At 34.6% G+C, this 13,395-nt stretch overlaps 1 protein-coding gene across 2 annotated transcripts in view; it reads left to right on the top strand.

Annotated features, from left to right (window-relative positions):
- Positions 1 to 12,641, top strand: part of LOC135695275 (uncharacterized) — a 51,984-nt gene extending 39,343 nt beyond the window's left edge. For both annotated transcript variants that reach the window (XM_065214278.2, XM_065214279.2), the window contains exons 28-42: positions 249 to 367; positions 1,157 to 1,399; positions 2,048 to 2,283; positions 2,530 to 2,679; positions 3,209 to 3,341; positions 3,720 to 3,781; positions 4,394 to 4,515; positions 5,019 to 5,108; positions 5,865 to 5,960; positions 6,390 to 6,449; positions 6,585 to 6,648; positions 7,390 to 7,478; positions 7,771 to 7,830; positions 8,637 to 8,868; positions 9,460 to 12,641. In XM_065214278.2, coding sequence (XP_065070350.1) covers positions 249 to 367; positions 1,157 to 1,399; positions 2,048 to 2,283; positions 2,530 to 2,679; positions 3,209 to 3,341; positions 3,720 to 3,781; positions 4,394 to 4,515; positions 5,019 to 5,108; positions 5,865 to 5,960; positions 6,390 to 6,449; positions 6,585 to 6,648; positions 7,390 to 7,478; positions 7,771 to 7,830; positions 8,637 to 8,867 — 1,755 coding nt within the window. In that variant the 3' untranslated portion in view covers position 8,868; positions 9,460 to 12,641. The remainder of the gene's footprint in view (positions 1 to 248; positions 368 to 1,156; positions 1,400 to 2,047; positions 2,284 to 2,529; positions 2,680 to 3,208; positions 3,342 to 3,719; positions 3,782 to 4,393; positions 4,516 to 5,018; positions 5,109 to 5,864; positions 5,961 to 6,389; positions 6,450 to 6,584; positions 6,649 to 7,389; positions 7,479 to 7,770; positions 7,831 to 8,636; positions 8,869 to 9,459) is intronic.
- Positions 12,642 to 13,395: the final 754 nt, after the last annotated feature.

The following is a 13,395-nucleotide window of genomic DNA, read 5'->3' as shown; positions in this document are numbered from 1 at the left end:
TCACCTCATTTTATAGCTGGCCTTTGACCTTTGACTTTATTTTGATCTTTGATCTTTGATCTTAATTCACCAAGTTAAGTATTCCGGAAGTTTAATATTTGTTTAGTATTTCAATGAGGCTCTTTGTTTTATATGTAAAATTTAACAGAAAACTGTGACAAAACCTTTGTAGCTACTCAAAAGGTCAGATTTTTCTCTCTGTTGTGTTTCTATTTGTCACATTTGTGAGTTACCTTTCAAATCTTCAGGCGTGCATAGAAAAATGGAACTTCAAAGATCTAAAAAGATGGGGAACGACAGAAGACAATTTGTATCTGAGATTGACATTTAAGAAGAGAACTGTTGAATTTCAGATGGACAGTAAAAGGTTTGATAATTTTTGGTATTTTGAAAGATGCTAAAGTAGATTTCAAAATTACTTTGAAACTTAGAAAGTGAAATTGCGGCGAATATAGGACCAGCATCCTTAAAAAAACAGAATTTATTTTCTGTAGTTAGTTTAGCAAGTTATATGATAGGCTTTAACTTTGCTCTTTGGAAAATACATTTATCCAGGCTTGTGCGTCAGGGGTCAAAAAGATCAAATAGCTCAACGGGACCAAAGAGATCAAAGCGGCCAAAGAGATCAAAAGAGGTCAAAAGGATCCAATAGGTCAAAGGGATCAAAGAAGTCAACAAAATCAAAGAGGTCAAAGAGGTCAAATATCTCAAGATGTCAAACATACTTTCCTAATCTGATTATTCTGGTTCTTTGTCCGACCCAAAGATCCATGAAAAAGAAAAATTTTAAACATTTTGTAGCGTTTGCTTCGATTGGTATGAAAGTTTGCTAGTGTCTGGAGTAGATTAAGCTATAAATTTTTGTTATAATGTATAGCGCTTAGAGAGGATCCAAAAGTTACAGTCGGAAACAAAACTAGAAAAACCAATGTTTTCAATTTTCCAACATCCAAAACTTTGAAAGCTTTTGAAGCTTTCAAAACTCTGTCAAAGAACAACTACAGAGAGTGTGATATCTGTGGCTTAAACTAAATTTCTTTCCGTTTCACTGACCTTCCTCCCCAATTTTATTTTCTTAGTTTTTTGACAGTTTATTTTCTAGACTCTGAGCCATGTATTGTTGGAATGCAATTTAATAATGGTTTTCCTGTTTTAGTATCTTCAAAGAGCTTTCAAATTACATTCTCACTTGTTCGATGGAGATGGGTCGGCAAGGTTTTGGCAATTTCGACACAAGTCCGTGGAGTCCCTATGCAGAACGAACTGGCACGTGGGGTGTCCCAGCGCTACGACTATACTTAAGTGAGCTGCGTAGAGAGCTTGATAATTCACCAACAGGAAAAGTCGAGAGTCCGCTCTCATGCAGAGAAAGGGCAATAACTTATATACCTTCTTCGGGGTATGTTAGAAGCATCTTTTCCAATAAATCTCATGTGTTTAGGTGATATTTAAATGGCATGAATTGCATTTCATGTATTCTGATGTTTATAAATGCCTTTTAAATAGAAATTGCAGACTAACCGGTCCATCATTAGGTACCCGATGCAATTCCAGCAGAGCTGTTCTAAGCTCCAACTTTTGGAAGCCAGTACTAGCCGAATCGCGCAATTCCTATTTTAATGTCATTTCTGTTGTTTTGATCTGTTCAGGCCCTATTTAATCGTTCTACACAATCTTATGTTCATGGTGATATTTCCTTTTCCATTCGAATTATAATTAATTTAATTTCATCTAACATCTTTAATGTGGACCTCTTTAAATCAAATAAGAGTTTTTTAAATCAAATTCGTATTCTAAGACCACACAAATTCACCTCAAACAGGGGCATGAGGCTAGATAGCTCTAATGAGTTTTCCGCATGTCCTTGCTCATTTTTTTCTAGTTACTGTCATGAAATTAATGTGTAAATATATATTTCCTGTTATTTAATCATCTTGAAATTAGCAGTTGCTTTATATTTTTCGATGCTAAATCATATGTAACGAATTGTTGTGAAATGAAATATTTGAGTTCAATTGATTTAGAATCTATATTTTGCATAATGTAGAGCACGGCCACCATTGCAAAGGTCAAAGTCGTATGGAGTAACAGAAGTGTCAAAATCAGCGCCAGGACAGATCGAGCCAGACGCGGAAATCACAAGTTCCGCTTTCGATTGGTTTCCGTTTCGAAGCCGGAAATCCCGTGCGTGTAGCGGAAAATCTGAATTATCGACTCATGGAGGCATTGTAACGGAATATTCGGCAATACAGTCCCCCCAGTTGGAAGGCACCTCTCCAAGGCGTATGTTTAGTGGCGTTTTTTACACCGATCGTAATGTCAACTTTTATTCATGCACATATTATGTTTATATGATAATCAGAATAGTAAAACCACTCTAAAATACTTTTTATGAGAAGATACCTGTAAGAGAATATGTACCATACTAAGGCTTCTTTGTCTTTTGAATTTGATTTCACTTGATTTCTTAGCTGCAGACTTTCGATCCTTCAGTCATTCTCAAATGAGAACTTTGTTTGGATTTTTTAGGAACGAAACCACGAAAGAGTTCCAGCTCTCCGAAATCTCACATAGAATTTACCCCTGTGTCCGTATTTGAGCAGCATTTATCAAGTCCATCGCACGCCTCATCGAGTGTCCTATCTCAGTCGAGTAACGAAAGAGCGCCAATGCTTGATGGTAAGATCTTCTTTATTAATTCTTAAACGTTGTTCTGTTTTTGAAGCTGTTACAGTAAAGATATTTCTGAACTGCTGTATTGTACTGGTGCAAGTGAATATATCGTTCGTGTGCGGCTTTAGTTCAAAAGTTCTATTCTTCAAAGTTTTCTATATTCATTGGCATTCCCTGGCACAAGGTTTTATTACGCTGACCAAATTTTAACGAAATGCTTTCCCGATTTCTTATAGGATCAAGGAAGGTTGAGTGGATTATGGCATCCCTTATAGTTATTTACAGTGAATTCTGTTATTTGCCAATGTGTAGGGGACGAGAAAATTTCGTGGGGGACAAGAAAATTTCGTAAAAGACCGAGTTATTTATTATCGCTCGAAGCGTTTGTTATAAAGGGAGTTTTTTAAGGGAGCATACGTAAATAACCGAGGCTCGTAAAACGTCTACTCATCCTTTGATTCACGTTACTATTTCTACATTACTTTTATCTATTCTAACTTAAATTTTTGTTTATTTATATCGTTTGTTTTTGAAGTTTCTGCTGAGCAAGAGAGCACAAAAGCTGTTGAAAAAATCCAAAAAGACTACTGTAAAGCTGTGGCAAGAATAAATTATTGTCGATGCCCCCCGGATGCTCAGCTTCCAAATTTGAATCGAAGGGACTTCAGGTATGCATCTCGTCATTATACAGAAACAGTATTTTGCCAAACAGATTTTCAGAGGGCTGGTACTGAAAGGGTCTTCGAGTTCTTAGTCTTTATACGAAAGAAACTTGCAATTTTTTGTCTTTAAAACTCAAAGTAGGCTTTTAACATAATGGAACATTTGCCTAAATGTGTCTCTTAAACTTTGTTGACTTGTTTCACTGGTATCATTTACCAATTTTCGGTTTATTTGGTTCAGGGTCATAGGTCAAAATAAAAGAAAAAAAGCTTCCTACTTTAACTGTTATTGGCTTTTGTTTAGTGCGTTCTCGTTTTTTTGCAAGTTGCTTCCACTTTTGATATATGTGCAACTAAATTGAAAGATACGTTTATTATTTTTAGTGCTTTTGAACTCCTCCAACACCCAAAAGAGCTGGCAAGGCAGATCACGTTGATAGATCACGGTATGGCTCTCCTCTTATACTTTTTTGCTCTTTGCCTGTAGCACTGCTCCAAATGTTCTTTCTTTCAAGAATATGTCGTATACTAGACCTTTTTCGAAAAGCTATTCAATAACAGTACATTAAACCTGCCTTAGTGCCAAAAAATGTTTTGGATGGGTAAAGAAATGATTTTTGCTGACAAAAGATAAATAATTTTATATGCTGCTTTTATGCGTTTCTGTTTCAAATTTCAATTGTACCACACTAATTGAACACTTCAGTGCCATATTTTGAAACTGAATGAGTGGTTGCAATTACAAAATGGGTTTTATGTTTAAATTTTCTTCTTTGTTGCCCAATTACGTCGTATTTGGATTTATCTTATCCTCTTATTTATCTATTTTTCCATTATCTATTTCAGCATTCTACAATTTTCCTCCGTCTGTTTCTTCTCCTTTCCTTTGTTTTGTTCCTCTTCTTCTCTGTTCCCTTTTAAATATTCCGATGTCTTCCTTGCAATACCTTTTCAAACAGGTCCGAGATAGGTGCTACAGCAAGAAACCTCTTTGGCTTCTATGCTTCTTATAACACAGACTTTTTGCAGTACTTGTATCTCCTTACTTTTCTTTTCAGAGTTATTTCGTGCTATGTCTTCACGAGATATTCAGAAGAAGATATCTATTGGTACTTTGAGGAAGCTGAAGGGTGATAATTCAAGTCAAACTGTTGAGAAAGTTGCGCAGAGATTTAATCAGGTAATAGCAATTGGTTGCATTTGGTTATCAAAATAGGTTGATAGCTTCTTTAATAATTAGTTGGGTTTTCAAATCAGTATTAATTTCAAACATTTATCAAATTCATAATCTTTATCATGATTGTTTCAGTGGTTTGGCTCACAGACTTCAGATCCAAGGGTTCGGGGTTTTTGATTCCTTGTCATGACCGAATTTTCATTTAAAATGAAGAGAGACGCAAGCTCTCTGTGGCCCAAGCCCTGAGTATCACGATGTGTGGTTACAACGAGAGAGAAAAACAAACGCAACTCGATAAGCATAGCTTTCAAGTTTTCCTATATCCATCTTGATGCTAGGAAAAAACAAATACAGATATAAGATATTTTTTCAGAACATGAACGTTATCGACTACTCCGTCCATAAAACATTCCAAAGGATTTCGTTTCTTCTTGACAATTGTTGTTTCGATACTCAAATTTTACAATATTTTACGTTTGCCGATAAACTGTATCATTATTCTTTAGTTGAGTAACTGGGTTTGCGTCTGCATCGTATCGGAGCGAAATATCGACAGAAGAGCGCAAATGTTTATCAATTTCGTCGAAACAGCGAAGGTATGTCGAAACCGAAAATTTGATCCAAAGTTTTAATGTAATTCTGCCTTTAAAACTGGTCACACTACCATGATTTTATCATAATGCTCGGAATAAAGTGTTGTTTTGAATACATATCCTCTACGTTTTTCAACATATGTTGGATACATATGGCATTTCTGGAATTACAACTGACAACAAACATTCGTTTCCGATAATTACTTGCCACAATACGTTACTATTGAAGATGTTAAGTTAAGTGTCTGCTTTGTTGATTATGATCTCATTAAAAAGTAGTTCTAAAGTAGTTATGTTTTGCTTACGTTCAGTCTTTCTTTCTTAAAGTACTCCAATGTAACATTTAAGTTGATGGAATCCTAACTGGTAGTGCTATCTGCATGTCATTCTTCCAATGCTCAAATGCTGTGCAAAAACATATAAATTTATTTTTTTATATATTCGGTATAAAAACTTACAACAACAAATTACCTAAAACAGTACGTACGAACTACTAAACTACATTACAAGGACGGAACCCAGGAGGAGCAATATAACATGACTGCCCCCTGGGATATGACATGTATCTAAATATAACTAATAATACAACCATAATACTACATATACATTTACTAGATTATAATAAAAATACATACAAAGTAAAATACAACATATACATATACGGTAGATACTTAAGCTCGTTTCACATTGGACGCCATTGGAAAATATGTTATAATGTTCGAGGTTTATACCTAATATGTAATACAAATTTTCTTGCAGCAATGCCTAGAGCTTCGAAATTATAACTCGGTAATGGCGATTGTTGTAGCAGCTCTAGGGAGTGCACCCGTACGACGTCTGAAAAACACTAAAGAGGTATTATCTATGATAAATTATTTGTCATCTAAAATATGTATTATATTAAATATGATCAATGATGTATTGTCTATGGTAAATGATAAATGATATATGATATGTTGTATATTATATGTTGTATTTTATTCACTGTATGCTATGATATGTATTCTGTTATTTTGTATTATGCTATATTATGTTGAAGTATATTTCATTAATTTATATTATGTTGTAGCATATTTTGTATATTTCATGATAATATTATCTATTCTATCATATTTTATAATAATCCATTATTTTATACTGAATTCTGATTGATCATAATTAACTGCTTCATACTATCTAATATTGCTTTATTCTATATCATATATTTTCTGAATTGATACTGCTGTTACTTTATTCTATTTATGTTTATATATACCACAAGCATCTATTTTACTTTCTTTCTAGAAAATTCCACCAGAGTGTCTCAGTCAATTGAATAAAATGGAAAATTTGATGGATACGAAGGTAAATAGCAAGTACGATATCAAACATAATGCTAGGGTTGATATTACAACATATTGCCGAGGCACGATATCTAGCATTGCCTTAAGACCTTTGCATATACATTGTTTACTTTGATCTATCTCATTTTTATTTTAGAGTAACCACAAGAAATACAGAGAGGCATTACGTACTTCACCAACTCCGGCAGTACCTTACTTTGGTTAGTAAAAACTTTTATTTTGCAAAATGCATAACATGCAGCAAAATTTGCATTAACAGAAACCTCCTTGTCTTAAAATAATTTCCTGCCGTCAGGGCTTTGTTAATAAACCTTTAGGTAACGAGTACCTTATTACAGACCATAGTTTATGTTCCTTTTTAGTTTGAATTGGGACTAGCTAAAGATATATCACAAATCGTCTTTTTATCCCGATCATTAAAAGTGCAATTAGAGTCATGAAACTTCATAACAATGCAAATATGCAGGATGCCAAAATCAAAGAAGCTTTTTATCTAAAGCATGGATGTTATCCTTTTGCATTCAGAACCTCGTCAATCAAAGGTGTCCACTACAAGGGCTGGCTTCCCTTTTAGGAGTTCTCCAGGAGGAGCTCAGTCATCACTGGGAGCTTTATATAACACAGACAATGTCTTTTGGGAACAGCAAAACATCAGTTATTTTCTCCAATAAAATGATCTATAGCAATCACATATTGAAACGACTGTTTTGGTACAATTATTATTCGATCAAAATGGATCATTGACACTTTGTAAAGAGTTCAAATCATCATTTTTATAGCTATATTTTTATTTCGAACTTTTAGCAACCTCTGTGAAAATTAAAAGTCGGCGCCTATGTTGTTTATTAGCGGCTAGCCCAAGCTACGATTGTTACACAACCTCTTTAGTAGCAGTAATTGCATTATGCCCTTAGTGAAACATTGTGGAATTTTTTTAACAGGGTTGTATCTCAAGGATTTAACATTCATCACCGATGGCAACCCAGATTATCTCACAAACGGACTTATCAATTTAAACAAAAGAAGACAGGTGAGTTATTTTATTTCAATGTTGATGGCTTCTGAATAATCATAAACAGAATCAAGCGACGTTTTTTATTTTTATTGGCGAATTTCAGTCCTCCACCCTATTGGTAATTTTCAACAAATCTTCCTGATTAAAACAATTGAGACTAGGCGTTATTTTTGTCATGTTACCAGTCATATGTCTTGCAACCGCAAAATTTTAGCTAACTCTCTTCATAAACTCTTGAGATAGAAAATTTCAAGCAGTATAAAAAAGGTTTAAAAGTATTTTTGTTAAAGATTAACTTTTTCTGCAGGTTTATCTTCTTCTTGACGAGATTCATCGGTTTCAAAAGAAAAAGTACAACTTTCAAAAGGTAATTATATTGTCAACTATAATCTATATTCATGCATATGGGCTTTGTCAGCTTAGGCAAAAGCAGTTCTCAAGGTTCTTTAAATATTAAAATTCACGAATGCTAGAGTGCAAGTAAGTTAAAAAATGCGAACGTTATGTAAAAATAATGAAATCAAGGATCACAGTAAAATTGATTGCATTTTCCCTTCAAATTTATCATCTACTTACTATCAACTTACTGTCAACATACTATCGATTAACTGTCAACTTACTATCAACTTACAATCGACTTACTATTGACTCACTTTAACTTACCATCCTACCATCAACTTAAAATTGACTTACTATTGACTCATTTTAACTTACCATAAGCTTACTGTCCACTTAATATTGACTTACTATTGACTTACTATGAACTTACAATCGACTTACTATTGAATTACTATCGTCTTTTTATTACAAAAAACTTTTTATTAGCTTATTATAACTCACCATAAACTTACTTTCAACATAATACCAACTTACTTTCAATTTACTATCAAACTATTTACATAGCTAAAATTTTGGCACAGATTTGGTTTGTAATCAGTTACACGGTTTTACTTTTACGGGAGACTTTTAATGAGTAGCACAACATGCTTTGATAACAATACTTGTTCTTGAAAAGGCAAATATTTGCCATGAAATTCCTAATCTAAAAACCTTTGGGACAAAGTGCAGTCAGTGATGAATACTGTTTTCCAGTTTTTGGCCCTTGGCCCTCTCTGTTCGTATTGCATGTTCCATTGTAGCGTTCATAATGTATGGTGACTATTGCACTTACAGGTCCCTGAAGTTCGCGATTATTTGTATAATCGGCCAAACATACCCGAAGAACAACTTCACAAAATGTCACGAGAGATCGAGCCTCCAATCCATGCTAAATACCCAGCCACCTCAGCCTCGCAACCAAACACCGGATTGCAGGCTAACCTGTTCCGAAGCAGCGCACCAAGGGTGATGGGAAGGCGCACGCTCGGTATTATGAAGGCACAAGTGCACAATGTTGCCGTATGAGGTATGGACGCATTGGATGTTGTTTGCATTGATTTAGTTTTCAGGCATAATGAAGCTATCTAAATGCCTACATACTTAAACAATTTGTGTAGTGATTCAAGGAAAATTAAAGAATGATTGCTGTCGAAAAAGAAAGTCAAACGCAGATTAAGCAATTGGGGAGGGTAGGGGGCTCATTTTCAGGCCCATCTCAAACGATGTCGTACACAAATTAGTTCGTTTATTCTTGGATTTCGCCGAATTTACGCAAACAAGCAGTCATGAAAAGTGTCGTGATTAATATTTTCTGCTTTTACACAAAACAGCCTTAATTATCTCTGCTATTATTCTCTTATTCTCTTTTACGTATTTTTTCACATTCTTTTTCCTATCTGTTCTTGCTCTACTAAATCTCTCACCATACCCAAAGTCACGAAATTTGAAATAGTAAGCAGAAAGTTGTCGTCGATGCTATTAAACTTCATTCTTGTATAGTAAAACTTGAGTTCTTTTGAAATGCAAGATTGCTGACATGGATGCCAAGCATGTTAGATCCTTCACACTATAACAGCTTATCTCACTATCGCTTTTAATGTAAACGTTCAAATTCTAGAAGTTTGACGGTTATCACTGAGCTACTTGGCTTCAGCAGTGTCCCTTGAACTCCGCAGCTCGCAGACACAGTTGCCCCTTCATGTGTTGTGCAGAAATAGAGCTCGTTCCAATGGGAGGCTAGAGTTCATCAACTGTCCTTGAGTTCACTAACGTGACAGTTGAATAGCAGTGCAGCGAGGTCTCAGATGTGACGCATATCTAGCAAACTGATGTATTGCCATCAAGAATAATGGCCTTTATAGATTGGCCTTAGTTGCGAGAAAAACCAACGAGCCATATATTCTATGTGTATATGATACTGTTTTTATGCAATCTAATTGAGATGACGGTTATTTTGGAAGGCCATATGCATTTCACAGGCAATTTTTTAACACAACCCTTATAATCCAAAGCTCAAATAATCTTTCTCGATTTCCCGTAACACTTTGCCCCAAGTACCCTTTTCCCATATATACCTAATTTATTTTTGATTGATGGCTAAAAATCAATTACAGTCCCACATTCTGAGGTCTCATAACTCGACACACAGATTTTTCTTAATTAAATTCTTCACAATTCTCTCTGTTTAGCCCAACATTTGACCGATCAAAATTTCAATTTCTAAAAATTTGTGTTCATTTGAAAATTGGAGTCATCAAACCGTCTGAAAGTTGACAGTATTGGATTGCAGGAATGCATTCAAAGACCTTTTAATTTGACGAAAAAAGTTCACCAGGAAACTTGAGACTTTAGAAAAGATATCACCTTTAGTCAAATATGCATTAAGTTGACAATTTTATTTAAAAAACTGTTTCTTAGAGAAAGATACCTGTCCAAAATCTTAAATTGCCTCTGTTTTGCAATGGCCCTGTTAATAACCTTTCATGTTCATATACTGTTTTAACATTCTTAAAACAAGCAAATCTTTTTATCATAGAAAATACTCCTGTCAATTAAATAATAATTAACGGGGTGGAAAACAAGACTAACATAGCATTAGGTGATATGGGATTGAAAAGCAATGCTTTATTGTATCATTTTCTTTACAGCCCCTCTGCTAAAAAAATCTCTGCGTAGAAAGAGAACCATTTTCCAATAGGCTCTTTAGGTGAAGCACTTCAAAAAATATAGATTTACTTGATTTAGTATACGTCGATGCGAATCAAAACCTTCCTATTATTTTTAACATGCCTCGAGGGTATTCCAAGAACTACTCTCAAACTACAGCGGTGTAGACCTGGGGGGGGGTCGAGGGGCCTATGAAAAATAGCCCTTCGCTTTTTTTGCTTTTGTTTTTTAAACAGTTTTGACGAGTACCTCCTTGTTTTTCTCTGTGCACAACACCCCTGCGCTCATACCAAACTAAAAGAATCTCCAAGCTTATGAAAAATAATGATGGAGTTTCTAATAATTAGAGCTGCTAACATAGATTTTTAATTGCGATAAAGAGTTAAGTGGGTAATGTCTAAAAAAATTTCCAGTTTACCTTTGAGGATATATAAAAAACTAATCAATTTTTCAGCACCTTTCCCTCATCACTGGTTTTTCCGAATATTGTTCTCACTTGAAAAACTCATTGATTTTGACCTGGACATATTCTAGTTCATTTTACTAGAAATATTCCAGCTCATTCAACTGTGTAATTGTAATTTTATTCAAAGACTCCCAGCTTTTCAATCCCATGTTGCTAAACATTCTGGCTTATAAAAGAAACAGGGATATTATATTTATCCGCCAGGCCAGGTGATATGTGAAGTTCGCAAAAAATAAAGATTGGTTTGAGGTAAATGCTCAACATATGAGATATTCTTATTTTAAAAAAGATCGTAAGCAAATTTAAAGGATTGTAGCGGGTGAGCTGCATTAAAGGGATAATTTTCCTGTAGTTTTTACCGTTGTTATAAGCAAACAAAATTTTCGTTTATGTTTTTTATCGCTTCTCAGTTATCATTTAAGTTAATAACTTCATCCAAAAGATTTTTGAGATAAAAGCTTTTGTTATTTCGAAATGGCAATTGATTCCACAATATGGCATCAAAAGGACATAGTTTCAAATTTTATTCTGAGGAAATTTTTATCGATTGGTTTGCAAAATTTTGGTCAAATTTCCATGAAGAGTGGCTGTTCCAGAATTTTTGTAGATGCACAACAGGTAATTTTCCCGATTTTATTGATGCACTTTGTGCCAAAAATATGAAAGATTGAATGATCGCATAAATTGAACTTGTTAAAAGAAAAAAGTCCAATGAAGAAAGATATAAAAGGTTTATTGTACAATTATGTTTTATAGTACCTATGAAACTATGCAACGACTATTTGGATAAATATTTGTGACAAACACTGCCCATGGCGTGTAATATTTCCTAAATAAACCTTTGGGGTCCCTTTATTCCAAACAACAAGGTCCCATTATCGTGCCTGTAGCATTCAATCTTTCAGTCTTTGGTTTTTATCAACATATTGGACGCGGCATGCGTCTACAAGCCAGATCTTTCATGTGTGTACGCCTTTATCTGGCACACATTAAAAATGATATTTCAAAGCCACTACTTCTTTAAATTGAAACTTAACCAATCGATTTAAAATCTTAAAACGGTCTTTTGCTGAATAAGGAGAAACAGAAAGTCGTTTTCAACTTAAAATCTTTTGGATGAACGTTACAATGATTTTTCATTTTTTAATCGCAGTTGCATCATTTATTAACTCGGAGAAAAATAGATGTCAAATTTCAGAGGGAAAAATTAATTTGATATCGTAACAAAACTAACATTAATCAATACCGGATTAATACGAAGCAATTAAGTGAGCTTTTCGTGTCGTAGCCACTGATCTATAAAATACTTTTTAGCTTTTAGGCCATGGCCCTGCAGGTCTGTTACATGTCAGGTTTTTGTATAGGCTTAAGCAATTTTATCATACCTTTGAAGGGTTGCTTGACGTGTAACGGTAGTTTAACAAAGAAAGATGTAACGTTTTTATCATTGAAAGTAATTTTGCACTGCGTTTAAATCACGAAAGAATTTACATACGCAAATTTGTTGATACCTAGAATTTAGACAGCGCATACTTAAGAAATATCAACGTGAATATTTAATTCTTATGCAGTCCAACTGTGTATTTTATTTGCGAGCTTCGCATGTAAACTGACAATAAACCTATTAATATCGTTGCGTATACTAATTAAACATTACACAAGCTTTACCTAGTGCATTTTTTGTTCAATACTAGACTTTGCTCCACAAAAACTGTGAATAGCTCTAGTAGAACTGTTTGTAATTTTACCAACTTATACTTAAGCTCTATTGAATTTTGCAAGTTTTGAAATATGGCCACTATCAAAGGTCAAAGGTCTGTGTCAAAGGTCAAGGGCCTGGGACAAAGGTCAAAAGCCAGTGTCATCAGGTGCCAAAGTTCTAATTCTAATTTTTTGTGCGGAAAATGGCATTCTAAATGGTTCTAGGATGAATCACAGATGCTTTTTGTCAATTTCCTAACCCTCTGGATGAATTTTTCCGGCTAAATTTCAAGAACACTTGATACGAATGGTTACACATGAAATTCTTGGATATATATGCGAAAAGGAATATTCCATAGCATTTCTGTCTGGGGAATAAATCATGGTGGACATGCTCAGGGGATTGTCCATCCTCAAGTATGTCTTTCTTTGCTATCAGGGCCCTGGGGAAGACGTTCTCTGGGCGATATAATGATTGAAGTATGGAACAATAGTATGATTTCCTTTCAAGGCGGCTCTTGACTCAGCACTACTTATTTGCTGCGGCATTCTTTCCAAAACCAAACTGGGAATCAAATGAAAGGAATGCTCTCTCATGGGATGGAGTGAAGAACACCATTTCTCAAAGCAATCGCTTTGGAATTACCACGTGGGCTGGCAGTTTGAAACAGACTATAAATTCATATCGCTTTGGCAAAGCTGCCTTGAGCAAGACTGGCC

The sequence above is a fragment of the Rhopilema esculentum genome, chromosome 2 (assembly GCF_057945365.1).
Source record: "Rhopilema esculentum isolate cy_ngs chromosome 2, ASM5794536v1, whole genome shotgun sequence".
Classification (NCBI taxonomy): domain Eukaryota; kingdom Metazoa; phylum Cnidaria; class Scyphozoa; order Rhizostomeae; family Rhizostomatidae; genus Rhopilema; species Rhopilema esculentum.
The sequence above is the reverse complement of the archived record's forward strand: the minus strand, read 5'-3'. Positions and strand labels throughout refer to the sequence as shown.